Below are 27,284 nucleotides of genomic sequence, written 5' to 3'. Positions count from 1 at the left end.
AAATGAGAAAAGATTGTATAAAAAAATTTTTACATATAAAAAAGAGAGCCCTGAAGGTGCTGTCTGTCGGTGTTCAGACCTTTCCTCCCATCCTCCTCCCCACAGTTTTTTTTTCCTGAATTTGCAAGATCTTGTTCTTGAAGCACAATTAATCAAAACTCAGAGACAGAAATTGGGGTTCAACCGAAGATCAGAAGAGCAAAACAGTCAGCCACTGACTCTTACCTGAAACTCTGGACAGAACCAGAGAAAGAATAATCCCCATCCTCCATACCCATCCTCACCATCAGGTACCATCACAGCTACTCAGCAATGTCCCAGGACACTTGCACGGTCACAAACATCCTATCCTTCCTGCAGATTATCAGAGTTCTGTGCTAACCACAGCACTAGAGAAATGTTCTTATGATAGGGTCCATAATGCCCAAGGTAGAAAATTATTCCATGTTTTAATACCCCCTTCCCAGGCCTGACATTCCATTCTAAATTAATTATGTTCATAAAGGCTTTTGGGGTTCTGAGTTCTCTGCTAGGCACACACCTTACTGAAGCTCCGGGGAAAATGATGTGATAGAATCTCCCTTAAATAGAAGAAAAGAAACGGAGGCACAGAGAAGAGAAGTAATATATCCCTGGTCATCCAGCTAGCAAATGTCCCACTTGAAATAAAAACCAGATTCTCTTTGGCTCGAAGGCCCATATCTTTTTCACTAAATTCTAATGACTACTCTCACTTCATTGAGCTCAGCAATTTGAATTCCTCCTTTTTATCCCTCTGGAGAAAAGAGGGAACTAGACACATATCATTTCAAGTAGAAACCCATAAATATGTAAATAAAATATAACGTGCAATCAGCCCTCAGGTGAAGGGAATAGAAAAAGAGCCCTTGAAATCAGCAACGGAGCAGCCATCTCTGACCAGGCAAAGTGGGTTTCCACTTGGGGGATTGAAACTTTGCTTGACCACGATGAAGTGGGCTCTCAGGCAACGGTCTTTGATTTACAGGAACGGGCAATCACTCAGCTTACTGTATGGATTGGTGAACCTATAACAGGGATGTGAAGAGAGCTGCCCGGGGGTCGGGGGGGGGGGATGGAATAATGGGATTTCCAGGGGAGAGGAGGCACAACTTTAGATTGCTAACATCTTGATTTGAGATGATGGGAAATGCTTGTAGAAAGCAAAACCAAGGCTGATATGTGGGTGTCATTTGGAAGCAGATCTGGGGGGACAGTGTGGCAGAGTCTTTTTGCGTGGTGTTTAGATGATTCTTTTCAGAAACCAAAAGGATGGGGTTGAAGCCATTGGAACGGACACCTACAGAAGAGCTGCAGAGCTAGGCTGGGTTAATATGATGCCTCTTGCTTTCCCCAGTGGTAAATTTCTTCAGTGTCATTGCCTTCAGGGTTCTTTACAAACTCCAAATAATGAATGCAGTAGCCTTCTTTTGATGTAAGGTATTGTTAAGTAGCACAGGCTGGCCTTTAACTCATGACTGCCACAGCCACCAGTGTGCTGGGGACTAGAGATGTGTCCCACAATGCCTAAGTGTCTGTACTTGGAACTTAAAGAATTTTTCCTGTGTGTGACCCCAACCTGAGTTCTACGACAATTAAGTCAACACTGGGTAAAGAAAACAGTAAGAGTTCAGGTGCTTCAACAGGGAAGCGGGCTGTGTGGACAGTGTGGCCCGCCCTTTAGAGGCAAGGTTCAAAGTGAGCTGACCACTGTACAGCATCCCTGAACTTGCATTGCTACCCGGATGCCTGCTGTCTGGGATTTTCTAGAGCAGTGTTTCTCGGCCTTCCCAGGGCTGCAACCGTTTAATACAGTTCCATGTGTTTAGTAACCCTCAACCATAACATTATTTTGTTACTGCCTAATTCTGTTACTGTTATGAGTCATAATGTAAATATATCTGATATGCAGCCCCCGAAGGGGTTGCAGCTCACAGGTTGAGACCACTGTGCTAGAAGAAAACACTCTATGTTCTCCATAAGAAAGCGGCCCAGAATGCAGATGACACCGTGAGCATCATGCTCTGAAGTGGGAATCCTCACGAGATGGTGAAGAACTAGAGAACACGGCTAGAGCTGTGCTAGTCCTGACAACCGGCCAGGCGAGCCTTCTTCTCTGTGTGTTAATGGCTCACCATAATAATGTCGCAACAGAAGCACCAACAGCTTGTGATTCATTTCATTACAGGAGTTTGAAGAGCATTTTGAGATTTTCAAAACCCTTTGATATACATCATTGTCTTTGACCCCAGGCCTTTATCCTAGGAAGGATGATGAATGATTAAAATGAGGGAAAGAAACAAAATGATGAATTAAAAATGAACGAAGCATTCTGAGAGGAAAGCAGGAGGACAGAGAATTAAACTGATTTTATCAGTGCTAAGGAGGTTCCCAACCCTTCATCCAGGTGAAGTTAGGGATGTTCTCATGGAAAAAGCTCAAATTCCTTAAGCTCTAGACTAATACATTCCCATTGCCTGCTAGTCATCTTCCCCTAAACAAACCATATTCTCTCCCTTAACATCTTCAGCACTTACCATCTCAGAATAAGATTCTCCCTCTCATACCTCAGTTACCTATACCACAAACCCTAGATGTCCCCTTACACCCTCTTCTCCCTTCCCCACATATGTAGATTGCTGTGAATCTGTCTATGGTATAACTAGCTAAGCATGTGCTCTGAACTCCTGCCTATTGGTCCTGTACACACTATAGCCAAACCCTTAATGTCTCCCTCTTAAAGGGTCAGCCTCAGCTTCTTGATTTCTGCTACATCAAGGATCTATCTGGTCATACCCAGTAAAACAAGAATATACCCCCACCATCCCTCACTGACTTGGTCGTACTGATATCTTTTTGGAGCTTAGCTGAGCTTATAACATAACTACTGCCAAGCTTCTGCCCCTGTCTGTCCTGTCCTTTCAAAGCCAGCCTCTTCCCCCACTGCCTAGGACAGAGATTGGCTCATAGAAGAGAATGAGTAAGTGTTTGAAAGGACAAATGCAGCCATTCATTTTTAGCTGGTCTCCATAGTTACTACACAACCCCATACTTGAGAGGACGCTCGTGAGCAGAGGAACCACCCCCAACTCCTTCAAAGCAGTGGCAAGGAGACTTCGTTCCCAGCACTTGCATGCTGTGTAGCCTTGATCCAGTCATGTGAGTGGCAGTCTGCCTCTCAGAGTTCAAGTCACACACTCCGTGGGTCTACTTGCAGTGGGCACACCAATGTGCCACAGATGCAATGTTTGCATTTGCAGCCGTGGGAGTCAGGACTTCTGATTGCACGGTCTTACTCTTGTACTTCCTGAGTCACTGGGTGAGGAGAGGCTAGGTCTGAGCTTACATGAAACTTAATTCTTTTGGGTTTCTGTGACATAATACCATAGATTGGGTTATTTATAAATAATGGAAATTGGCTTATTATCCAGTCCTAATAAAGACTGGATTGCTGGCCATAGACGCATCTTCTCACTATGCCCTCACTTGGTGAGTAAGCAAGGGAGAACTCTGGATATTCTCTTATAATGGTGAAAATCTACTCATGACATAGTTGTTCCAAAGGCTCTGTCTCCTACACCATCACATGGAGACCCAGGTTTCAACATAAGAGTCATAGTAAACCAAAGTGCCCAGTCTCTAGCCATACTGGAGTCTCTGGTCCAGGAATCCCACACTGAGAAACGCTGCTCCAAAGGTGCCTAAGGACACCACTTGCTGTCCTGTCTTCCTTCACAAAGCATGCTATTTCAACACCCAACTGCATGTTTATACCTTACCACCCTTTTCTATTTTTCTTGAATCTTTACCCAGCCTGCAAATTCCTCTGGGCAAAAATTATACTTTCCACACTCTGTTTTGCAAAATAATGAGTACATTTCCAGAGTGATTAATAATAGAGTAGGGGAAGGGGAGAAAACTCCAAATAGCGAAGGTAATAAAGAGCATCTACAAATGGATATCAGCCCGAAAGTCTCTTAAAAATTAATTATAAAGCAAGGAACAGTCTACCATCAGTGGTAATGGAAAAAAAGATGATTTTCTTTATGACATAGTTTAAGAATGTAGGCTATTTGAGATTTAAGTCTAACTTACTTAAACACCGCCATTTCTGGAAATACAATACCACAAACAACATTTCAACTCCAAATTTTTACAACGATAGTCAGACCATTGTGTCTGTCACATGTAAAATCCATTAGGCAGCCGTGGCAACTGTTTGCGATAGGTTATAAATTTTTATTGAGATGATCATCTCGCGATTGAATTTCTAAGTGCATTATATGATCACGAGCAAATAAGTCCACAGGGGCTTTGAAAGTGCTTTGAATGCCATTTCCAAAGATCAAAGCCCTTACATTTACCTTGCAGAGAAAGAGAAGCCTTATCAACAGGTTCAAATCAATTATTTTTATGAATGACTGTTGCATGGCAGAGCTGAGGTAAGGAATTGCCTGGCTTAATAACATATCCTTCTGTCCTTTGAAAGCAGTTAGCTTCATAATCAGGTTTCAATGAGGAATTTTACCAAAGATCTGTTTAGAAAAATCATTGGGAAAATGGACTCTCTGTTCATCACAGTGGTTCAATAATTTTTCAAAGCAGTAAGTCTGGGCCATAGCAATATTAGTGCTCCTTGGCTTCTACACATCAGGAGCACTCCTGAGACGCGAAAGAGGGGCTGCTGTCGGTTCTGCTTGAACACTCAAACTGTCTCATGAACAACTGAAAATTCAAGCTTGTTCAAAACCATTGATCTAGGAGGGAGCAATGCAAGCACAGAGCAAATGTACTTATATGTGACTGTGCTCACAGAAGACATAAGTAGAGTAAAAACTTGAAGTCACACACACACACACACACACACACACACACACACACACACACACACACAGTTCCCCTCAGTTCACCACTGTGGTCAGACATGCCCATTTCCACCTGGTGTTTCCTTTCCATCTAATTCACATGGCTTCTTCCTGCCTCCCAGTAACTCACAGGCTGCAAACCCCTACCTCTACTTGTAAAGAAAATACTGAGCTTTCCGGGCGGTGTCTGCGAGCTGCAGTATAGCGTCTTGTACTTTTTGTTCCACCTGATGTCTAAAATTAGCTCCCGTGCACATCAGATGGTGCTCTCATTTTCATGGGTTACTAAGGAAGTAGGGATAGCCTCTGCCCTTGCTTTTCCTCCTAATCCCTGTGTTCTTTATAGCATAATACAGTGAGGGGAAACAATTTTAGTGGCAAGACTGTCAAATTCTAACAGGCCTGATACAACATCCTCCGCTGTGTCCCGTGTTGGTGTACCTATGAATTCTTCACTCAGAGGCAATGTTGCTTCATTTTCCCTCAGAAGCCCATGCTGGATGCGTCACTAGGCCCCGGACCACAACAGTACAGAAGCTCTGAGCTCAGTATGTTATACCAGGAACGCCCACCTTTCTATTCATCATGGTGTTGCCAAAGGCTCTGGAGTCAGAAAACCTGAGCGCAAATCCTGAGTGTACCACTGGCCATGTGGGGAGCCCGGATAAAGTTAGAAAATACTGAGCCACTCTCCCTTCGTATCTACATGGAACAAAAGTACTTCCATGGAGTGGTACTTGAGGGTGATAAGGACAGATGGTGAGTTTTAGAAAAATGAACACCAGTCTCTTTTAATTTCATGGGTTCCATTCAGAGATCCAAGCTCAGCCAACAGACAAAGCCAAGAGACCTTGGGGATAATCTTGTATGCAGAGAACCTTTCCAATCACATCCACCCCAGCGGGGCTTAGGCAGGGACCACCAGGGAAACAGCTGGAGCCAGAAACCCACAGTTAACTTAGAATCCAGAGGTCCCCAGAAGGACTGTCCCAAGTCACACTCTTTAGTCAGAAGCCAGGAACTCCCAGAGGATATGGAGTTGGGAAATTCTGAGGAACCAAGGCAGTTTCAGGGTCAATTCTGAGACACTCACAGAACCAGGAAGCTATAGTGATGTAACTGGCAAAGGATCTCCTCAGAGACAAAGCTAGAACCAGGAAGCACCAGGACAATGACCAGATCCAGGGGTCACAGACCAAGCAAACTAAACCTACTAGATATACAACTGGAACCAGAAGCCTGCAGGAACGTAGTTGACATGGGGACTTTGAGGGCAGAACCAAAACCCATTAGAGACATGCAAACGGCACTAGGATTCCTCACAATGATAGAGCCAATGCCCCATCAGAAATACTGTCAACATCATGAGCATATCCGTGACACGACCAAAGACAGAAGGTTCTAGAATCACATCCAGAGCTGAGAGTTTCTCTCAAGTCTGAACAAGCCTTTAATGGTCTTTCCATCAAAGGCAGCACATCTACACCAGAGGAATCTGTGTCCAAGAGGCAAGAGGAAGGCCAATCAGAACAGCACAACATCTGGAGGGACGTCATTACCTGCACACTTGGTCCTGGTGGTAAGAGGAGGTCCTGGTGGTCCTGTGCCTCCCTCGCCTGGCCGTGTGAGCAGCACCCGGATCTCATACTCCACATCAGGGTCCAGATGCCAGAGCTTGTAGTTGGGAGAATCCACGATGTGGGTCTCGGCCCATGTGCCCGTGGTAGTGCGGTATTCCACTTCCTTCAGAATGATGGGACCGTCACCAATAATGGAGTTGGCATTTGGCTTAATCCACAGATAGGTGGCCCCAACTGCCAACAGTTCTGGGGGAGCGATAGGCGTGGGAGGCTCTGTAAGAAAGCAAGCAAGCCAAGGAATTTCAGTCTAAGTTTACGAAGTAGAATCCAAGCATGTAAAGAAAAGTGGCCAAACTCTCAACAAAACCATAGAGAGGACTGTCGAAATGGCAGGTAAAGGAACTTGTGCCAACCATACCTTGAGATGGATTCAAAGGACCCACATGGTAGAAGGAAAAATGACCCCCAAAAGTTGTCCCTGACCTCCACAAGGGCATATATTCTCTCTTCTCATTCTCTCCCCCTTCCTCCCTCCCTCCCTCCCTTCCTCCCTCCCTCTCTTCTTCCCTCCCTCTCTCTCTCCCTCTCTCATGTGTTATCATTTAGAGTAACTTGTATGAATGTATGTTTAGGAATGACTGGTTGGGACTGCATAACCTGTCAGTGGCTGATTCTCCCTCTCAGCAGCCTTTAGCTGCCTATAGTTCTTCATCTAGGGGTGGAGCCTTGTGAGATTTTCCCATCCATGCTGGCAAACCATCTGGTGTTGGACATTATGTGGGTACTGTTGAGGGAACCATATAATTGGAGATTCATGGGTGCAACTCTCATATATAGAAGGCACTATCTCATATCGGATGCCCACACCCTGTGGCCCTTCACCATCTTTCTCCTCTTCCACGATCTACTGTGAGCTTCCACTGCAGGGATCATGTTACAGACAGATGTAACATCTGGGGCTAGACACCCCACAGTCTGTTGTCTGCACCTCACCAATTCTGGGTGTGCTGGTTAGTTGTATGTCAACTTGACACAAGCTGTTTGATGTGAGGAGGTAGTCAATTATGGGCATTGCCAATCCTGGGCTTGTGGTCCTGGGTTCTATAAGAAAGCAGACTGAGCAAGCCACAAGAGCCAGCTAGTAAGCAGCACTCCTCCAAGGCCTCTGAATCAGCTCCTGCCTCCAGGCTCCTGCCCAGTCTGAGTTCCTGTCCTGACTTCCTCCAGTGGTAAGCAGTGATGTGGAATCATAAGCCAAATAAACCCTTTCTTCTCCAAGTTGCTTTGGCCATGATGTTTGTCACAGCAATCATAATTCTGACTAAGACAGTGGGTTTCCCCAATTAGCTCCATATACTGCAACAGGAATTTTCTTTGATAGGGTCTAAGAGCAAAACTTATCCATGGGAAGAAAGATACATATTTAGAATACAGTTAAGCACTACACTGATCTAGAAAAGTGCCTACAGCAGATCCTCCTCTAGAGCCCATGATATCAACCATTATGGGATGTTGAATAGGTTTACAGTAACCAACCATAAATTCCCTCCCATTAAGGATCCTTAAATCCAATTAGACAGTTGAACGCTAATCCCAAGATATCATTGACGCTATTGTACCACTGGTGATATCTTGCCAGACTGGTCATTGCTATGGTTAGTAGGTAGCTGGGTAAAACTGACTGCTTTTCTCCCGTGGCAGCCTGCACAGAACCTTTGGATACTGTGAGACCTAGTCCTCCAGGAGGAGGCTTTCAGGCCAGTTCCACCTCAGATCACACACACTGTTAGCAGAAACCCTCTGCAGATGGTGGGGTGAACACGGGTAGGAGATGGTGATGCAACAAGAATCCAGCTTTGCCCTCACTCTGACAGGTTTCTGCCAGCAGAGTGTCTTTGGCTAACAGGAGCATAGCAGGAATCAAGGGCCAAGGGAAAGGTCATAGCAAGTTCTCTGCTAACTTATCTATGTGACACCTTCCTTAGGCAATATATATTTAACCAAATAGACATAACCAAGCCCATAGAGCAATTAACAACCCCCTGCAGGGTCTCCATATGTAGGTCAGGCTGACCTCAGACTCACTCTGTATCCAGAATGGTCTCAAATGCCAGGTTCTCCTTGCCTTGGCCTTCTAATTACAGGAATTATAGGTATGCATCACCATGCCTTACCACGTGGCCATCTATTTTGAGATGTCTTTCAGGCTTTAGTTTACTTTCTAAAAAATATTTTATTTGAAGCTGGAGAGATACCTCAGTGAGTAAGATCATTTATTTGCTCTTGAAGAAGACCTGCATTCAAGTCCCAGCACACACTTGCTTAAAAATGGTTGCATAAACTCACCTTGACCTAAATACATAAAAAGAATATGTCAGTGCCATGACAGGATCAATGTGTAGACTATACACTATAGGACAATGGCTTGTTAGCTTAATTTTAGCTCATAACCATGTCTAACTCCAGTTACAGCAGGGGATCTTCTAACATTCATGTACACCAGGTAAACAAACACACAAATGGTACACACACACATACATACATGGGTTAAATATTCATGCGCATAAAATAAAAGAAATCTTTAAAAATGTAAGTATTTTATTTAATAATCATACGTGCGTATTATTTTCACAGGACTTACACAGGATCAGCCATTGTCCCAGCATAAATACAGAGGGGATCGTGAAGTGCCTCCACTACCTGAGGAGTTATGATATCTACTGGGGAGGGAGAGTCACATTTTGTCTGGGATGTGGATTCTGAGATGCAACCCATAATCCAAAGAATTGATTTATTTTTTGGTTGTGCATAAGTTTGTGGGTATTTACATGTGAGTGCAGGTACCTGCAGAATCCAGAAGAGAACATTCACCCTCTTAGGCTTGGAGTTACAGGTAGTTATGAGCTGCCTGATGTGGGTGCTGGGAACTGAATGTCACTCTTCCACAACAGTGGGAAGTACTCTTTTCTAAAAATGTTTATTTATTTATGTAATGTACATTGAGGTTTTGCCTGCAAGTATGACAGCATGAGGATATCAGATCCCTGGGAACTGGAGTTACAGACTGTTGTGAGCTGCTATGTGGGTGCTGGGAATTGAACCTTGATCCTTTGGAAGAGCAATCAGTGTTATTAACCGCCAAGCCATCTTAACCACTGAAATCTCTCCAGCATCCCTCACTCACATTTTGTTTGTTTTGTTTTTAAAGAAGCATGGTGTGTTCATTATTTTTATTTGTGAAAAAACACAGACGTGGGAACAACAACCACCACAAAAAGTAAGGAAAAGAAAGCATGTCTCTCTTACCAGCCAGTTCTGCACATTCTAATGCAGTTCTTATTCATGTCTCACATTTTCCTGTAGTCTCAACGACACACAAGCTAGTGGTAGATGGTTTTGTTTCCCTCACTTTAAGCACCCTAGAAGATCCAGTTACATGCTACAAGGAAGAGGGAGTTACTGTCTTTTCTAGGTTCTGACTAGACTAAAAAATTATGATCCTAAGTGTGTTCCCGCGGTTGAGTATATGGGCTTAGTCATGGTAAATGATTCTGCCACAGACATGTCTATGCAAATGATCTCAGGCCTCCTTGTCTGAGTCTGGTATTGTTTAATGACCAAAAGGCAAGAATGGGTTATTTGTCCAGGAGAATGAACAAGTCCTTGAATCCTAAAGTCGAATATAGAGGTGATGGGGGTGATAAGCCAAATGCAGATTTATTAAAGAGCTCCTTATTGGGGGAAGTCTCTGGACTGCTCAGATGAGCAAAGCGTGGGTGATGTTAGTTTGGAACTCAGGTGGATACTTTGGGATAAAGATTTATTCTGTGTTTTTCTTTTAATTAATGGCCCGGCATTAAGGATTCCCCAAAAGGAGAATAATTTGCTCTAAACCAGGGGTGGACAATATCTTCTCAGTGTGACTCGAAGCACACACCTTGAGGGACAATTTCAGATTGCCTCTGTTACAGCTCGCCGTTTGGTCGGAGAAGGGAATTAAGCAGATTAGTCAAGCCAGGTGCTTTCTTTACAAAGCCATGGAGGTTATTACTCAGGACCTTGTTATCTCCAAGGTGTTTGCAAATTGATTTTGGGATAATTTGTTCCAGGTAGAGAAGTAGAGTTGGCAGGCAGATAATTTCTGGACTCGTCCTTTATGCATTTTAAATATATGGAGCCTCTGACGGCCATTATCAACTCTCAGGAGCTCCCATCAGTCTCCAGTGAGGCCTCAAGGGTGATGTTTTGTAGCTCCATGATGACTCTGCCTAATTCCTTAATATAATTATTCACAGAACGGCTCTGGACGGGACTAAGAGCAGCCCACTCTAGTGCTGTGGGAGCTGAGCGGTGGCTGCACTCAGCTCTTCCATCGACTTTTGCCCATGGTTTACTGCGCTCCTATTTCAGGCATTAGCAGTTTTCAATTTCTGACCACCAGAAAGAAAATACAGTATTAATCTTTCCAAACATTTACTCTCTTTTCATGTATTTCTAATGGTAGCTACAAGTGCAATAACAAACATCTTCTCGAGTGTATAAATGTACCCATCTCAAACAGCTTGCAGGTTCACAAGTTCATGTGCAGTCTAGGTGTTGTGGCTCTCTCTCTCTCTCTCTCTCTCTCTCTCTCTCTCTCTCTCTCTCTCTCTCTCTCGCTGTCTGTCTTCTCAAAATAGACCATGTAAGCTCATCATAGTGTTTCCTGTTTTAAGAATCATGAAGGCACAAGATTATTGCTTATAGTTTTCATATTTTGGTTTTTCTCTTTCCATGCAGAACAGCCTTAAAAAGAGAAGGAAGAGGGGATGAGGACAGGACTGTCTTATTAACAAACACTATATTATTTTAAAATTAATAGAAACATTTGCATTAATTCTTACCATGGATTCTCTTCTGTATCTGAGATGAACTCTCCAATAAGACCATGCAAAAGATACACTTGGACATTCAGTCCAGCTTAGATGATGGCCATCCTAAGACCTCAAGATATCTAGACGAATAGTGAGTCCTAGAGGGCACTATATAAATGGGGTAAGTTAAGCACTGGAACTCAGGGCCAGATTCCTATCCCTTCCTTTCTCACTTTATACTTTAGACGTTTATGGAATTAACTGCAAGTGTCATTAAAGAATGTGTATACCAGGAGTGTGTGACTTTGAGTAACACAGAGACCCTAAAATTCTGATAAGAAACTCTAGGTGTTCTTCTGGGAAATGTACAAAAGTGCATTGCCAGAGTTCTGTGCCTCATTTCAGAAATTCATGTGAATTCTTCTGTTGTAGTTAATCTTCACTGGATACATAACTAGGTCTAAAATCATACAGGGGATGTGACATACTTCAGGGTGCATGTGTCATAAGGCTTCCAGTGTGGTTTCCCTGAGGAAGACCTACCCTGAACATGAGTATCATTGTACCATCGGATGAAGTCCTGGGGCTTAGTAAAAAGGACAGAGGGGAGAGTATAGTTAAGCACCAGAATTTCTCTGCCTCTGCTTTCTGGGGACAGATGTAATGTGGCCAGCTGCCTCCTGCCCCTTCACCATGTCTTTCCTGTTCTGATGGACTGTAGCTCTAAACTAAAATCCCCATACACCTTTCCTCCATTCAGTTATTCTGTCAGGTATGTTGCTACAACAACAACATAAGTAAATAATAAAACCTCTGAAGCCCATGTATAAGTCTATGCATTGACAATAGAGAAAATATCAGAGAATCTACTGAACCTACATGCCCTTATATTACACTTCTTCGAGACTCTAGACTACTCTTTGCTGCAGGCACAGAGGGTGGGAACATAACCATAAAAGGGATTACAATTCAGCATTTCCAGTTTCCCAGGCTCCCTACCTTTGGGGGAAAATAAGCACACAAAGGTTTTCATAGAGTGCTGGTGCATAAATGCCTCAGACCCATGAAAATGGTGCACCCAACACATTCATATCTAAAGCACGTAGTCCATATAGGAACCTTCTACAACTGCTTATTTCCAGGACTAGAGATGTAGCTCAGTTGTTACATGTTCATCTCGCACAGTTCCCAACATTACATACACTGGATATAGTGCCCCACACCTTAGCCAGGACTAGAGATGTAGAAGCAAGAGAGTCAGAAGTGTAAGGTTCTCTTTGGAGACATAATGAGTTCTAGACTAGTTTGGGACACATGAGACCCTGTCTTTAGAAAAGAAAAAATGTTTTTAAATCCATCTTTTTTTTTGCATCAGCAACATCACTGGGGTCTTGAGATGAACAACTTGGCAGGCAGAAGTTCTCGGGGAGAGAAATCTCATCTTTTCTAAACCCGTGCATCTCACTGGAAGTTGAGGCAGTCTGCTCCTTGAATCCAGTGGTGAAGATAAGTTCTGACACTGTGCCATGGAATTAGAGGGTATCATAGCTGAGAAAAACAGCAATGACAAACCGGGACGCGGGTCATATTGCAGGGGACAGCCTGTGAAGGGGCCTATTGACCAGTGAAGATCTTCCAGGGGAAGCTGAGGGGAGAGAACTATTGGGTTCAGACATTTACAGGGGTCCCCTAAGTCTGTATTGCATAGGCAGAAATCACCCAAGGCCAGTTGGATCAACAACTAAAACCATATATTGTGAAGATTTATTCATTCACTCGGGAATACAAACATTCCTGAGATGCTGGTGTGTTCTACAGGTTTATTCAGTTAAATAATAGAAACAAGAACATTATTTTCTCTAGTGGGCTGGCTACCTGGAAGGGGTCATGAAGAAAACTTGTGGAGTTTGTAAATTTTCTATACCTTGAATATGGTTATAGAACTTCCTAGTTTTCCTTCTATTGCTGGTTTAAAAACCACGACTGAAAGAAACTCAGGGAGAATGGGATTTATTTCACCTTGAAAGCTACAGATCAGCATTGAGGGCATCAAAGCAAAACCTCAAGGCAGAAGCCATGGAGGGAAGCTGCTTCCTGGCTTGTTCCCCGTGGCTCACTCAACTTGTTCCTCTCATAGATCCCAGGACCACCTGAACAGTGATTGGCACCACCTACAGTGGGCTGGGCCCTCCCACATCAATCATTAATCAAGCAAATGCCTCAGAGACATGGCCACAGATCAATCTTATGGAGGCATTTTCTCAATTGAGATTCCCTCTTCTGAGAAGACCCCAGCTTGTGTCAAGTTGACAGAACACTAACCAGCACAGTGACACTCATCAAAACAGACCTTAAAATACAGACATCTTTGTGTGTGGAAATGGGGTCTTGAAGTTGCATGAGAAACTAGGCAGATGAGATGATTCAGCCAGTCAAAGTTCTTGAGCACAGGCCTGGTGACTTGGATTCAATCTACAGAATTCATGCTAAAAAGCAAAACACCATGTCTCAGCGCTGTAATCACCGAACTCCTATAGCGGCATGGGAGACAGACACAGGAGGACCATGTGAAAGCTCTCGGACCAGCTGAGCCAGAGGATGCAGCTAAATAACACAACAGCAAAAGAGACCCTGTCTCAACAAGGTGGAGGGGGGAACAGACACTTCAAGTTGTCCTCCGACTTCCACATGCATGAACGCATGCACACACACACGTACACATACACACATACACACACACATGCACACACACACACACATTTATAAATCATAAAAACCAAACCAAAGCATTACTGATCTCTGGTCAGTCAATGAGAAAGACTGTTCACAGAGATACAGGTTTCTAAATTTATTTAGAATGAATCCTACAAAGTTTATAAGAAGAAAGAAGGCATTTGAGAGCAGATGCTCTTTCAGAGAACCTGAATCTGATAACCAGAACCCCATCAGGTGGCTCACAGTCACCTGTAACCTCAGCTCCATGGGATCTGGCAACTCTGACTTCTGAAGACACCTGTGCTCATGTGCACAGAACCACACATAGGCACACACACACACACACACACACACACACACACACACACACACAATTACTAATAAAAATAAATGTTTAAAAGGAGGTAAACCTTCAATCCTGTGCCATTTCTCTCCAAGAAATTGTATCCTTTTTTTCCTGATCTTGACTCTCCAGTACATCCCCTAGTGCTCAGTTGCTCAGATACTGTTAGCTCCCAACCAGGAGCTTTCCCACGTATAACACAAGCAACCCCTCTCCGACCTCCAGCATCCACTATGCAAAGACCAGTGATTGACACCTGATGGCCTCTCGACCCACGAAGTTTGGAACCAAATCAAGAGGGAGAAAAGTCAGCTGTTAGGGAGCTATAGCCTGACTTAGAAAATGGCATTGGCCCCCTCTGGCTGGATATCAAAGCCTACTGAGGAGAAGGATGTTGTGAGCTTTCCTCAAACCCTGGGCTACAGCTGCCCTCGAGATGCCAAAACTCTCCTTCAATGTATAGATGGTGGAGTGACCCCTTAATGTAATTCAGCTTCATCCTCAGGCAGCAATCTTCAGACCAATTCTGTCTTTCTTTTCCCTGCTGTGAGCACTTGTAACAGTTTGACTCCCAGAAATTCCTACGGAGAGCAAAAGTGCTTCAAATAGCTGAAGACAGATTGGTGTGTGTATGTATTGTCTGCTTCAGACAAAAATCAAATGTTCTGAGGAAAACTGGAGGTCATTAAGGTGTTCGGGGAACCTTAATACGGTTCAGGTAGGGATAGTGTGGCCTCCGGCACACACCACTGCCTTCTTTACTCCATCAGAGCTTGCATTTATTTTGATTTTGTCATGTGGTCTCGAGAGGTCTAACAACATGTAAATGTATGTGCACAGGGAGACAAGCACAAAGGATATACTACCATCACTCCCACGCTTTTACAAATGCCATTCATGTCAGTTGGGCTGTTTTCTTTTTACTCTTAGCTAAGTCATGTACCACTCCGTTTTTCAAATCTGCCATAAAACTTCTTGTGTTGTGGTTGTATGGACCACTGAGGTATCTACAAAGATGCTCAAAGTCACTGTAGTAACCAAGAGATTACTGATGCTTATGCAAGACTGATGCATAAAATAGTGGGTCAAGGATCAAGAGATGAAGGGGCCCTGCAGCCAGAGTTCAAGTCTTCTTTGCCCCTTGTTCATCACTTCTCAAATGTGTGACCCTAAATAGTCTACCTGAGCTTTGTGGGGTTTGATTTTCTCACCTCGAGATTGGAAAACAGCTTTATGACATAAGTTGCAGAAATATTTAAATTCTCTAGATAGCACCACAAGGATTGCCTATGCATTCACTGAGTCTATCCTGCCTTTCAGAGTCACCAGGGGGCCTGTTTTCTTATCCTCAGCCTGGTTGGGGGCCAGGCAGTCCCTGAGTGCAGTCAGATGAACCACAACAAACAATATACTAATGGGTGCTCCTGGAATTATCCTTCGTCCCTCATCTTGAACTTCTGACAGCAAGACAAAACTCTAAGCAAACAACCTAAGTGGGAGATTTAGTTTATATTAGAATTATGGATGTTTCTCTCCATCATGGTGGCGAGGGTATGGGGAGCAGAGGTGCTTATATCACAATAACAACCCAGAATGCAGTGGGAAGATGGAGGGACGGAGGGAGGGGGGAGGAAGAAAAGGGGGGCAGAGAGAAATACCACTGGCTTTCTTCTTCTTCTGTTTTTTTCATATGAGTCCCCAGCCAATATGGGCAGTGTCTCTCACATTCAGAGCAGGTCCCCCTGTGTAGTGAAACTTCCCTGGCTATGGGGAAACACCCTCACAGGTGCACCAAGATGTGTCCTTCACTAGCGTCCTGAGCATCTCTTGAACCAATCAGATTATCACAGGGTCAAAGCTGAATAAGTATTTGATGTCTTAGCTGGATGTGGCGAAGCACACTTATATATCAGTACCAATATATAAGGCTGAGGCAGGAGGATGGCGGGTTCCAGACTGGTGTGAATAACAGTGAAAACCTGTCTACACGTTCTTAAAAAGGAAGATTTATATATTTGAGAACTTATTTAAGTGGGCAGAGAAGAATAATAATAAATCCTCTTAAAAGAAAAGGTTAGTGTAGGGGCAAAGAGATGCAGACATCAGGAGGAATGTTTGGAGAGAAGGAGGTGTGGATGCCTAAGGAGCAGAAGGGTTTGCAGTGGAACAGAGGAAAACTAAAACCCTGGGACAGAACGGTTCTCATAACACAGATGAAGAAAACTCTCAAACAAAGTCTCGAGTTTTCAGACTGTGAAATGTGATGAACACAGGGAGATCCAGACCAAGCCAATCGGAAGGCTTGCGTTTCGGCTCACCTAGGAATATCTTTGAAATATATGACCAGAGAAAAATCCCCAATATCTAGAAAATATACAGCTATCCACCAAAACAAAACAGAAATACTTTTTTTAAGGAGCACGCCGGCTCTCACACTTCATCCTTTCATTCTGAAACCCTGGGATATTGGGGAGGATGGAAATGATGATACTACTAATAATTATAACCCAAGTGACAGCAGAGTGAGCTCACAGACTGGACATCTGTGGACACCTGTCAGTGCACTTAGGATGTTCAAATGCTAATTGGTTTTATGATCACAGAAATCCGATGGGTAACAGCTGTGAAGACCAACTTTTTAAAATTTTTCTAAAAAGAAGAGATATCAAGATGAATGCCAAATAATTAGTCATTCAAAGAACCAAGACTGGGCCTGAAGTACCTGCCTAAGAGGCTTCACTCCCAAGCACTAATGTAAGGATAACGTTACCACAGAGAGAGAAGAGGAGTACTCCTCCGAAATGTGCCAAGAATTTCACAGCCAGAGAAGACATTCTTTTTGCACATCCAACAGAACAGAACTCATATATATAGGAAAAACACCACCCACTTGTGTTCCTCAGAGAAAAGGGACTTGACAGTTAGATGCAGCGCACCTTGGCATGATCGGTACCATAGTTTCTAGGATGTGGAGTTTGAAAATGCCAACAACCAGTCCCCACAGGAGCGCTAGCTGCTACAAGACCTTTCTCGCTGAGATGAGAGTCAAGAAAAGAAGATCAGCCCCACATTCCCTCCATAAGGCTCAGGGACCATCACAGAAGAGAGGCAGGGGTAAGGGAGGACCAGAAACAGACAGTATCTACTGCATAAGGCAGCACTGTAGGGCTCATCAACTAACAGCAGCGGAGGCTGCCAGTCAGTACGTCAGCATGGAATGGGAGGGGCTTCATCAGTCCGCAACTCTAACAGAGGAGCTAAGGGACAGTTGAGGCTTCTGGGGACGACAGAGTCAGTTTTCTTTATGGGTGTGGTTCCTGGAGGTCAACCCTATTCCAGTGGATGACCCCAGACCCATGAGCACATGGGTAGGATCCACTGGAGTTGGTGGGTTATTTTTTAAAAGGGAGAGGAGAAGACAACATGAAATTGTGGGGCAGGAAGGTGAAGGTGGGCCTTGGAGGAGCTAGGACGGAGGATCAAAATACACTGCTTAGTGGCTCTGGCCGTGGCACAGCCCCCAGGAACCAACGAGGTCACAGGTTGCAGCCCCTACCCCAAGCCTCCATGTAACCTTTGTAATTATTTTTTAAAAATCACACTGTATAAAATTCTTAAAGAATTATGTTTAAACAGAAAGAAAGCTGCTCTAAGACAAACTAGACTGAAGGGAGCCCACACTGTGGGAGGGGGGCTCCTTTCAGGCATGTCTAGCTAATGCTAGTAACAAGCCATTCTGTGATAAAAGGTTAACCCTTTCATGAGACACCACAAATGCTTCTAGAAAAGTCTCTCTCAGACTGATATCTGTGGGTTTAAAATTCTACTTTAACTAATTCAAAGACAAAAACAAAGTCCCACCCACTTAAGTCTATTAAAACACCAGCTAGCCAGCCGGTCAAGAGTATAAGCTTTCAATCCCAGCAGTACTGAGATGCCATTGGCCCAGCAATTGCTGCAAGCTGAAGCTAAACTAGGCTGCATGGTTGAGTTCTAAGTCACATTTGGCAACAGAAGTGAGACAATGTCTCAAGAAAACAAAACAATAACAAAAAAACACCCTAAATGCCTAGATACTAACACTATACAGTAGATATATATCTTTTGTATAGATACTAGATACTATACAAAATGTTGCTGCTCAATGTCTCTTTTATACAACTTTAAGGAAGTAGGGACTTTCCCACGCCATGCCCACCCGTCTCTCAGAGAGATGTTTTCTAATAAACTTGCATTGGCTAGTTCTTGTAAAGATGCAAATTTAAATAAGCCCAGTTTTCTATTATCTCACGGTTTCTCATGCAGCATGTCCTTTTCTGTGATTCCTCCCCTGGCATCTGCCCAGACATCTAGGTACCAGAGATCAAGAAGCACAGGTGCATCATTTGTCTTGCTGGTTTCCCATCAACATCACAGTAGCAGTGGGAGATATGGCTACTCCTGATACCATCCAAAGGCCTCCACGGTGATGAGACTTGAATTTCAAATGGTCTTAAAATTTAAAAAAAAAAAAAAAACCCAAAAACTAAAAGGTAAAATTTCTCCCTACAGTGATCCATGCAATGAAACAAAAATATTCTCATATGGATCCAAGGCTCTGTGTTTCCTAAAATGTCGCCTCCTCACATCACATGGGTAGTAACCAGAACTGAGTCCTGCATCTTCTCAAAGTCTATGCTCTTTCCCGAGTACTGAACCGCCGCTTTCTGTGCACTATACAAATGCTCTTCCAGGTAAGCAGTGAAGAAGACCCGGTGGGTGTGTTCACGAAGGACTTTCCATGCATCCAGCACCATGCTGGGGGCACACAATTCTTTCAGGCAGCTGGTATCATCATTCCTACTTTGTAAGTGAAACAAACAAACCAGCCAACAAAACCTACAGCTTAAGAAGATTAGCTGATCCTGATTACCAGAAGGAGCTGGGATTCAGTCCAAGGAAAACCACAGACAAGTTTATCAGTATCCTCACTGTATGAAGAGAGAAAACAATCCTGCCCAAGGTACAGAAGGTGGTGAGGAAGAGAAGGCAGATCCAGAACTAGCCCATGTCATGTTAACAGGAGCCAACAGTTATGGAGCTGTGTATGCAGAAGGTATGTAGGAAGTCTCCACGTTTCACCTTCTGGAAACTGAGGGCCCCAATAGGTGCCTGACAGGCAGCTTGAAGAGGTCCAGGGATAAGAAGCATATTTTCTATTGACCATACAAATGGTAAAGTTTTAAAATGATTTATTTTAATTAATTGTGTGTGTATGCGTGCATGCGCATGAAACATGTGCACGGGCCTATGTGTGTGCCCATGTGCATGTGAGTGCAGGTGCCCATGGAGTTCAAAAGCAATCAATCCCCCCTGGAGTAGATAGTTGTAAGCTACCTGATGTGAGTACGGAGAACTGAAATTGGGTTCTGTGGAAGGGCAGTGCACGCTCTTAACCTCTGAGCCATCTCGCCAGCCTCTCTAGAGTCTTTATACTGAGACAGCACACACTGGCCTCTAGGAGGATCATTGTCTCCAGCCCACTGGGTTCATTATGCTACCTTCACCACCTCAACTTTACACACTGTTGATACAGAAATAGCAGGGGGCATCTCGGCTTGTGCTCCTTTCTCTGCTAGACTCCTCTTCCCCTTCTCCAGCTAACTCACTTTTTCTTGGCATTGAAAACTGAGCTCTCCTGTGGAGTGCCCTCCTGGAGACTCCCATCCTTCTACTTTGTTCTCTCTGCTTTCTGGTTTCTTAGCAGGGCATGCAAGAGGCAGAGCCAGAGACAAGGCTTCTGCAGAGGCAAGAAATTAGAGATGAATTCTCAGGAGGCAGGAGAGGGGAAGCAATGGCTCTAAATGAGGATGTGATTTCGATTGCAAGACTAGATTCAGCCTAATCTCACAGGAGCTCTGGACATGAACTATACCAGGGGTAGGCAAAGGCACAGAAGCACATGGCATTAATTAGTCAATCTCCCTGGATACAGAGGCATCACTACCTCTCCCCCCTCCCCAGCAGTGCGGCTCCCACTGCTAACAGCACTTATTCTGAGACAGGGAATATTACTCTCCTAGGACTTCTGAAACAATATGCCCCAATGTAGACAGCTGAAAGCAAGAGTCGTTTATCGTCCTGCAGTTCTAAAAGTGAGGCGTTTGATGTTGAATTGTCAGTAGGACCACTTTCCCATAAGCGGCTCTAGGAAGGCTCGTTGCTTACCTCGCTAAGCCTCTTGGGTTAAGTCAACAGTCCTTGGGCTTCTGTGGCTTGTGCATGCACTTCATCACCCTCTACCCTGTCTTCATATGTGTTCTTATGTGGCTGGAATTTGTACCCAAATTTTCTTCTTCATATGGAAATTTAGTTCTTACTAGATTAATGTCTATATAATGTCCATAGTTAGGGGTTTCTATTGCTGTGATAAAACACCATGATCAAGAGAAACATGGGGGAGAAAGGCTTTGTTTCGTTCACACAGCCCACTTCTGACCGCTAAGTGTCCCACCTAAAGGCAGCAAGGATTATGTCTCCAATTAGTGTCACCAGTTTGGGGACATGTGATCTACATATGAGTCTTGGAGTGGGGCATTGTATAAACCAAACTATAAGGTTGAATTTTAATATCCCTTATTTTGGTTGCTTAAGCTGGAATCTGAACTGACTATCTTTGACTCCCAGTTCCGCTGTTTTTAGCCATATGCAGTAGTCACTGGAAGCCCCCAGCCCAACCCCTTAGTGGTTAGCACCTCCACGCTCTAGAAACGTCCTCCCTCCAGCACCTGGGCTCGCTCTCTGCTAATGTTGCTGTCACCGGGCTGTAAGGAAACCATGGCAAGGCAGACTGGCTCTGCCAAGACTAGATACTACACTCGGGGAAAACCCTCACCCCAAGGAAGGATGAAAGTCCCTAAGTAAATACCCTAATTTGCTGCCTCTTGATAAGACAGTATGGTAATTTCCTATCTCTCAGGTGACCCCTAGTGGCACTGATCATCAGATACGAGGCAGGGTTACAAAATCCTGAATCATCCTTGAGGGAACCCCTTCCTTCTCTGCCTCATCTCCCCATCCCCACTAGTATGCCCTTTAACTCTTAGGCAAACTACTTGCAAATGTGTTTCAGAGTATGTTTGGGGAAAAGTCCAATTTAAATTATTATGAAAGCCTTGACATGTTATTTAATATCTATATCTCAAATTCCCCATTTGGGCTCAGGGTATAGCTCAGCGGGTAGAGTATTGGTATAGCAAACACAAATACCTGGGTCCAATCCCAGTACCACATGAAAGAAGGGTGGTGGCACATGCCTACAACCCAGAACACGGAAGGTGGAAGAACAGAGGTTCAAGGTCATCGTTGGCTAGTTGGCAAGTTTGAGGCCAGTCTGGGCAAAGTGAGATCTAGTCAAAAAAAAAAAAAAAACAAAAAAAAAAACCAAAGAACAATGATAAAACCACAAAGAGTTAAACATTAAAATTTGTAATTTTAAAACAGGTTAATAATATCCCTTTCCTTACAGGAATTGCCAATAGGATAAAATTAACCACTGTATTTAAAACAAACAGGACACTTCCAGCACATAGGTATATGTCATGTGTCTGTCACCACACTTCTACCCAGCTATTGGTGTGCTAGGCAGTACAGAGTCCCCAGTTCTCTAACTCTGGAGCACAGAAAGATCCCAACACATTTTCCTGCACACATCTGGATAAAGAATCAACAACAGCAACGTTGGTGTGTTTTCTAATAAACATTTCCACAAGTAAAAACATTCAGGAGCCCAGCCTCGGTCTACTTAACACATCATAGCGAAGCCTATGAAGTCATTTCGAAATTGCATAATTCAGCAACAGCTTAGCACCAGATGAGATTTTTATGATCTGCAATACTCTGTCTGCCCCTGGCTCCTCTTTGTCCCTCAGTGCCTCATAATTTTCAAGATTACTCTTGGCTGGGCCATTTCCCAAAATTAAGAGCAGAATAATTATGCAAGAAGAGCCTTTTTAAAACTTACTTGCTAATCAGGAGTCTTCAGGAAGCATGAATCAAGGGTCTGTCTCCCTTGGAGGAGGACCTGAGAGACCTAGGATTGTCAAGCTTTGCAATCAGAGGCTGCTCTGCAGAGGCGCCTTGTCTCAGAGCAGCAAAGGACATCTCGCAGGCAGTCTTTCGTCCTTCTGTCCCACTTTTGCCCAGCAGCATTGCTCTAGAGAAATGAGTAAGAGGAACTCACATCTTAGAGAGTTTGCATCTCTGAGTTCCAGATATACCCATGTGACCATTAGAGGCATCGTATACTACAGGGCAAGAGCAACTAATCTCTTTGTGTCATGCATAAGCTTTTAGTACTGGGCCTACTCATATGAACCCATTCATTCTCTGTACCATACTATAATGTAAATATTATTCTAGGTGCACTTTAAAGATGAGAAAATTAAAGGAATGTGCCAGCCACTTATTCCTGCTCTTCTGGCTTTAAGCTCACTTTGTAATGACCACCTCTGGGAGTCTGGGATAGAACCCTCAAGTTATACTTCAGGTGCCCAGTAATAGGAGACTCTAGAGCAGCGTTTCTCAACCTTTGGGGTGTGACCCCAACAGAAGTCACATATCAGACAGCCTGCATATCAGACATTCACATTATGATTTATAACCATAGCAAAATTACAGTTCTGAAGGAGCAACAAAATAATTTTATGGTTTGGGGTCAGCACAACATGAGGAGCTGTAGTAAAAGGGGGGGCAGCATTGGGAAGGTTGAGAACCAGTGCTCTAGAGAGAGCTAAACAAAGGACTGAGATGTTCCCTTCTGGTCTCATTGCCAGTGCAGCAAGAGGCAGCTAATTTCTGAGCTTTCACGTTTTCTGGTCTTCAGTGCGGTTAACCATAGCATAGCCTCTCACTGGAAACAACATTAGAATCTAGGTCATGCCCTTAGTGCTGATGAACTATTGATGGGAACCCAACCTTAGGAAGTCTCAGCAACTGGCCCTCCAGGGTTCCTTTTCCAGACTTCTAGTCCCCACAGCAAGACTTGTTCCCATTGGGTGGCTAAGACCTAGACGCAGCAGGTGCTTCCTGTTATTTGTGGCTGCTACAGCTTCTCACATTTGATCTGTCAGCCCTCCATCATTTATGTAGAATTCCTCCACCAATGAAAGCTCTCTGCTGAAATACTTTGTCTGGGCTGAGGGTTGGTTAACCCTACATAACCAAGCTGGATTTTATAATCATCTTCATTTTCCACATCAAGAAGCCAAGACACAAAAGATAAGTAATTTAGTACATGGTAGTCAGGATACCCAGATTGTCCTGCTCTAGAATTTGTGTTATTATTACATTATTACATTTTATCATCTATCTATCTATCTATCTATCTATCTATCTATCTATCTATCCATTTATTTCGTGTGTGTGTATTTGTGTATATGTCCACACTATGGTTCGCTTGCAGAAGCTAATGGGTAACTTAACAGGAGTTGTTTCTCTCCTATAATGTAGGTCTAGAATTTGTGATTTTAACTGCTTATTGTTCTAACCCTCTGGCAGGCCACAGCCCAAGACAAAGATAAGAGCTGAGCAGAAAAACTCTAGTTCAACAAACAACTACTGAAGACTGAGTCTCTTTGTTCCCAGGACAATAGATGAAAGTAAAGCACTATCTCTACTGTGGAGGAACCTGAGACTAGAGAGAGATACAAATTTAAATGTAGTGGGATGAAATTGGAATTACACAACTGACATGGTAGGTCCAAAGTTATACTGGCTAAGACAGGAATGTGATAAATCAGGAAAAACAGCCTGAAAACAATGTCCAAGTTCTGTTCTCAAACTTTTAGAATCAAAGGGACTCTGCAGATGTGATGGAGACACAGCCATTGGGTCTAGTGCCCTGGGTTATGCAGGTGGGCTCAGCATAATAACCTGTTGGAGGAGAGAGCCGCTTGTTGGTTCCAGACCACTTAGTCCCAAAATAATCACACAGATACTATATTATTTAAATCACTGCTTGGCCCATTAGCTCTAGCTTCTCATTGGCTAACTCTTACATCTTAATTTAACCCATCTCCATTAATCTGTGCATCACCATGAGGTAGTGGCCTACCAGCAAAGTTTTAGCATGTCTGTCTCCAGCAGTGGCTCCATGACTTCTCTCTGACTCTGCCTTCCTTCTCCCAGGATTCCATTTATTTCTCCCCACCTACCTCTATTTCCTGTGTAGTCCCAAGACAGTTTCTTAATTAACCAATGGTATTCACAGCAATTAGAGGGGAATCCCACATCAATAACCTATAGTAATTTTCAGTGAACAAGGAAGATGAAAGAAAGATATTTTTCTGTGGCTTAGAAGATGGATAAAGATACCTTATTAGATAGTCCTAGAAACTGGGAAAGGCCATGGAATAAGTATTCCCATGAGTCAAATGAGCCCAGTATAGTTAGTTGTTGTAGACATCTGACCTTTGGTACCATCAGATAAGAAACCTATGTGGTTTAGGGTACAAAGTTCATGGCCACTTCTTATAGTATGTACAGGATATTAATACTAGAAAAGATATCAAAATCAGATGGAGGAGCTCATAGAGGGTTTCTTGGTGACATCAAACCATGATGCACATTTTTGAAAGCTGAGACTAAAGTCTTAAAACAGGGATGAGGATGGGGTAGATTCCTCTGAGCCAAGTCTAGGCTACTCTTGAGCTGTAGGTCCTGTAGAAATCCAGGTGACATGGGGAGACAGCATAAAGAGGAGCAGAGAGGTCAATGGGTACCAAAGTACTCATCATACCAAGACTTTGTAAGCACTGCTATGACACAGATATCAATTCCTTTGTATAACCTTTCTGAATGTTGGGTGGAGAACAGTTCTGAGGAAGGAAATTAGACTTGGGAATCTAGTAAGGAAGTCAGCATCTGCTGTCAGGTATGGACAGGAGAGATGCTGGAGAGGGCTGAGGAATATGATGGGGTTGGACAGGCTGGGTGAGAGGAATAAGTTACAGGTTAAGGAAACTAAAGGAAAACAAGACATGACCACTGAATGCATACAAGAAGCAAAGGAAATGGAACCAATACAAGGCGAAGCTTCAAGAGTCTTGGGTTCCTACACAGATTTCCTTGGCCTCTATAGTGCGTGTGTGGTTAATGTTAGCTGGTATCTAGCCACTCGCCTTTCCCAGTATTCCAATGCTCTGTGATAGTTCTTCCAAGCTGTATCCAATGCCCTATGTGCAATATCTTTGCAATTCAAAGGACAGTGTGGGGGATTAAAACAGTCAATGAGCATTTGGGTCAAAGAGAGGTTGGCTTACTATTGTTTAGCTGTGTCACTTTGGGGAAGTTACATCATTCCCTTGAGGCTTGAGTTCTTCATCTTCCCATCTTCAACTGGGGCAATGGATCTTATCTGACTTGGTCTTGGTGAAGATCAAATACCTGACAAAAATGATGGCCTTGTTTCCTGCAATGTTCCCTCTCTCCATTCCAAAGCCCTTTCCAACAACGGCCATCTAGCTCAGACTCTTAAGTATCCTGTGATCTACAATCTGACCATCTGGATCCTTAAAGCATCTTGGACTGAAGTGAAAGAATCAAATTCAGATCCATGAATGAAGAAACTACTTCTCTCACACAAGCATCAGCAACTTGTGGCCAACAAGCACCAGGAGAAAAACTGGTACTGTCACACTAGAATACATCTGAGAAAACACAACGAATAGAGATGCAGAGAACAAGGAAAGGAATATGCAGTCTAGAGCAACTACAGACCATGAGGCTTCATCAGTTGCTATGCTACCAGACACTGAGAGAAGGCTTGCACAGAAAGGGGATGGGGCTTAGAGATATTGTTATTTTGCAAATTTCTCTCCTTGGTCTATCCCTATGCACAAGGAAGAGATGCATAATTAGTCTTTAAACTGCTGAAATGGCTAGAAATACCTAAAAGTATAGATTCCTCTGAAGTGTCAGGAAGGGGTGTCCAGATGGATTAAGAAGCTTATCCACATAGCCTGTTCAGTTTGTGTGGAGAGTTTAAAAGATGATTGTCCCCTTTATGTAAAGCTTCTCACAAATCCCCACTCATTCCTGTAGGGCTATCTCTGTGCTCTGCCATATTCAGCCAGGAGAGCGGAGCCAGCTGAGCTAAGCAACTGCTCACACGGCAAAGGGTTTGAAAGAAAAGAATTCTGCAAAACTTTGCAAGGTCCTATAGACTGAGGTTTTATTCCCCAGGATTCTGTCTTAAACAGGAGGCTATGGGCTCTAAGGGCAGAAAAAATGACTTTACTTCGTGCTAATATCTTCCACAGTCTCCTATAGCTCCATGCAAACTCAGTATTCATGGCCCTTCAAGCAAAATCTAGATATTTCTAACCTAGAGTTCAACTGTTTCTTGAAGATGGGCACAAAGAACTTGAAGAGATATGTATTGGCTTCCACCGAGTTTTATAAAACAATCAAGTTTTAGATGGAGCAATTTTATAGAAGAAATTCTACATGATGGCACAGAGAAGTTATTTTCAAATTTTTACACACATAAAAGATTTCAATGAAATTTTACTTTCATGAAAATACTTTCTAGAAATATGAAAAGAAAATATACTTCCAAATCCATTTGGGAATCCACAGATAAATATCAAAATCTTACAATGATATCATATAAAAAGTAACTCCAAGGCCCATCTCTCAAAGTATGGAGACAATAGCCTACACAATAAGAAAATGAAGAAAAGCAATTAATTTATATAATGAAGAACAGATCATGATCGAGTTGGTTTTATTCCAGGAATACAAGACTGGCTTAAGACCAGGAAATCTATCAGATGAAAACCACATAATCTCAGAAGAAATGGCTAGAAAAGACACAAGAGAGAGGATGGAGAGGCCTCTGGATATGACATGCTATTATACAAATCAACTC

The 27,284-nt window shown here is 43.4% G+C and overlaps 1 protein-coding gene across 13 annotated transcripts in view; it reads right to left on the bottom strand.

The window, feature by feature from the left end:
* The window catches only part of Ptprt (protein tyrosine phosphatase, receptor type T), a 1,084,941-nt gene that overhangs the window by 592,838 nt on the left and 464,819 nt on the right, over nucleotides 1–27,284 (bottom strand). For all 13 annotated transcript variants that reach the window (XM_026787014.1, XM_026787020.1, XM_026787015.1 and 10 more), the window contains exon 7: nucleotides 6,443–6,736. In XM_026787014.1, coding sequence (XP_026642815.1) covers nucleotides 6,443–6,736 — 294 coding nt within the window. The remainder of the gene's footprint in view (nucleotides 1–6,442; nucleotides 6,737–27,284) is intronic.

This window comes from Microtus ochrogaster, linkage group LG8 (genome assembly GCF_000317375.1).
Source record: "Microtus ochrogaster isolate Prairie Vole_2 linkage group LG8, MicOch1.0, whole genome shotgun sequence".
Lineage (NCBI taxonomy): Eukaryota > Metazoa > Chordata > Mammalia > Rodentia > Cricetidae > Microtus > Microtus ochrogaster.
This window is presented reverse-complemented; position numbering and strand designations above follow the sequence as displayed.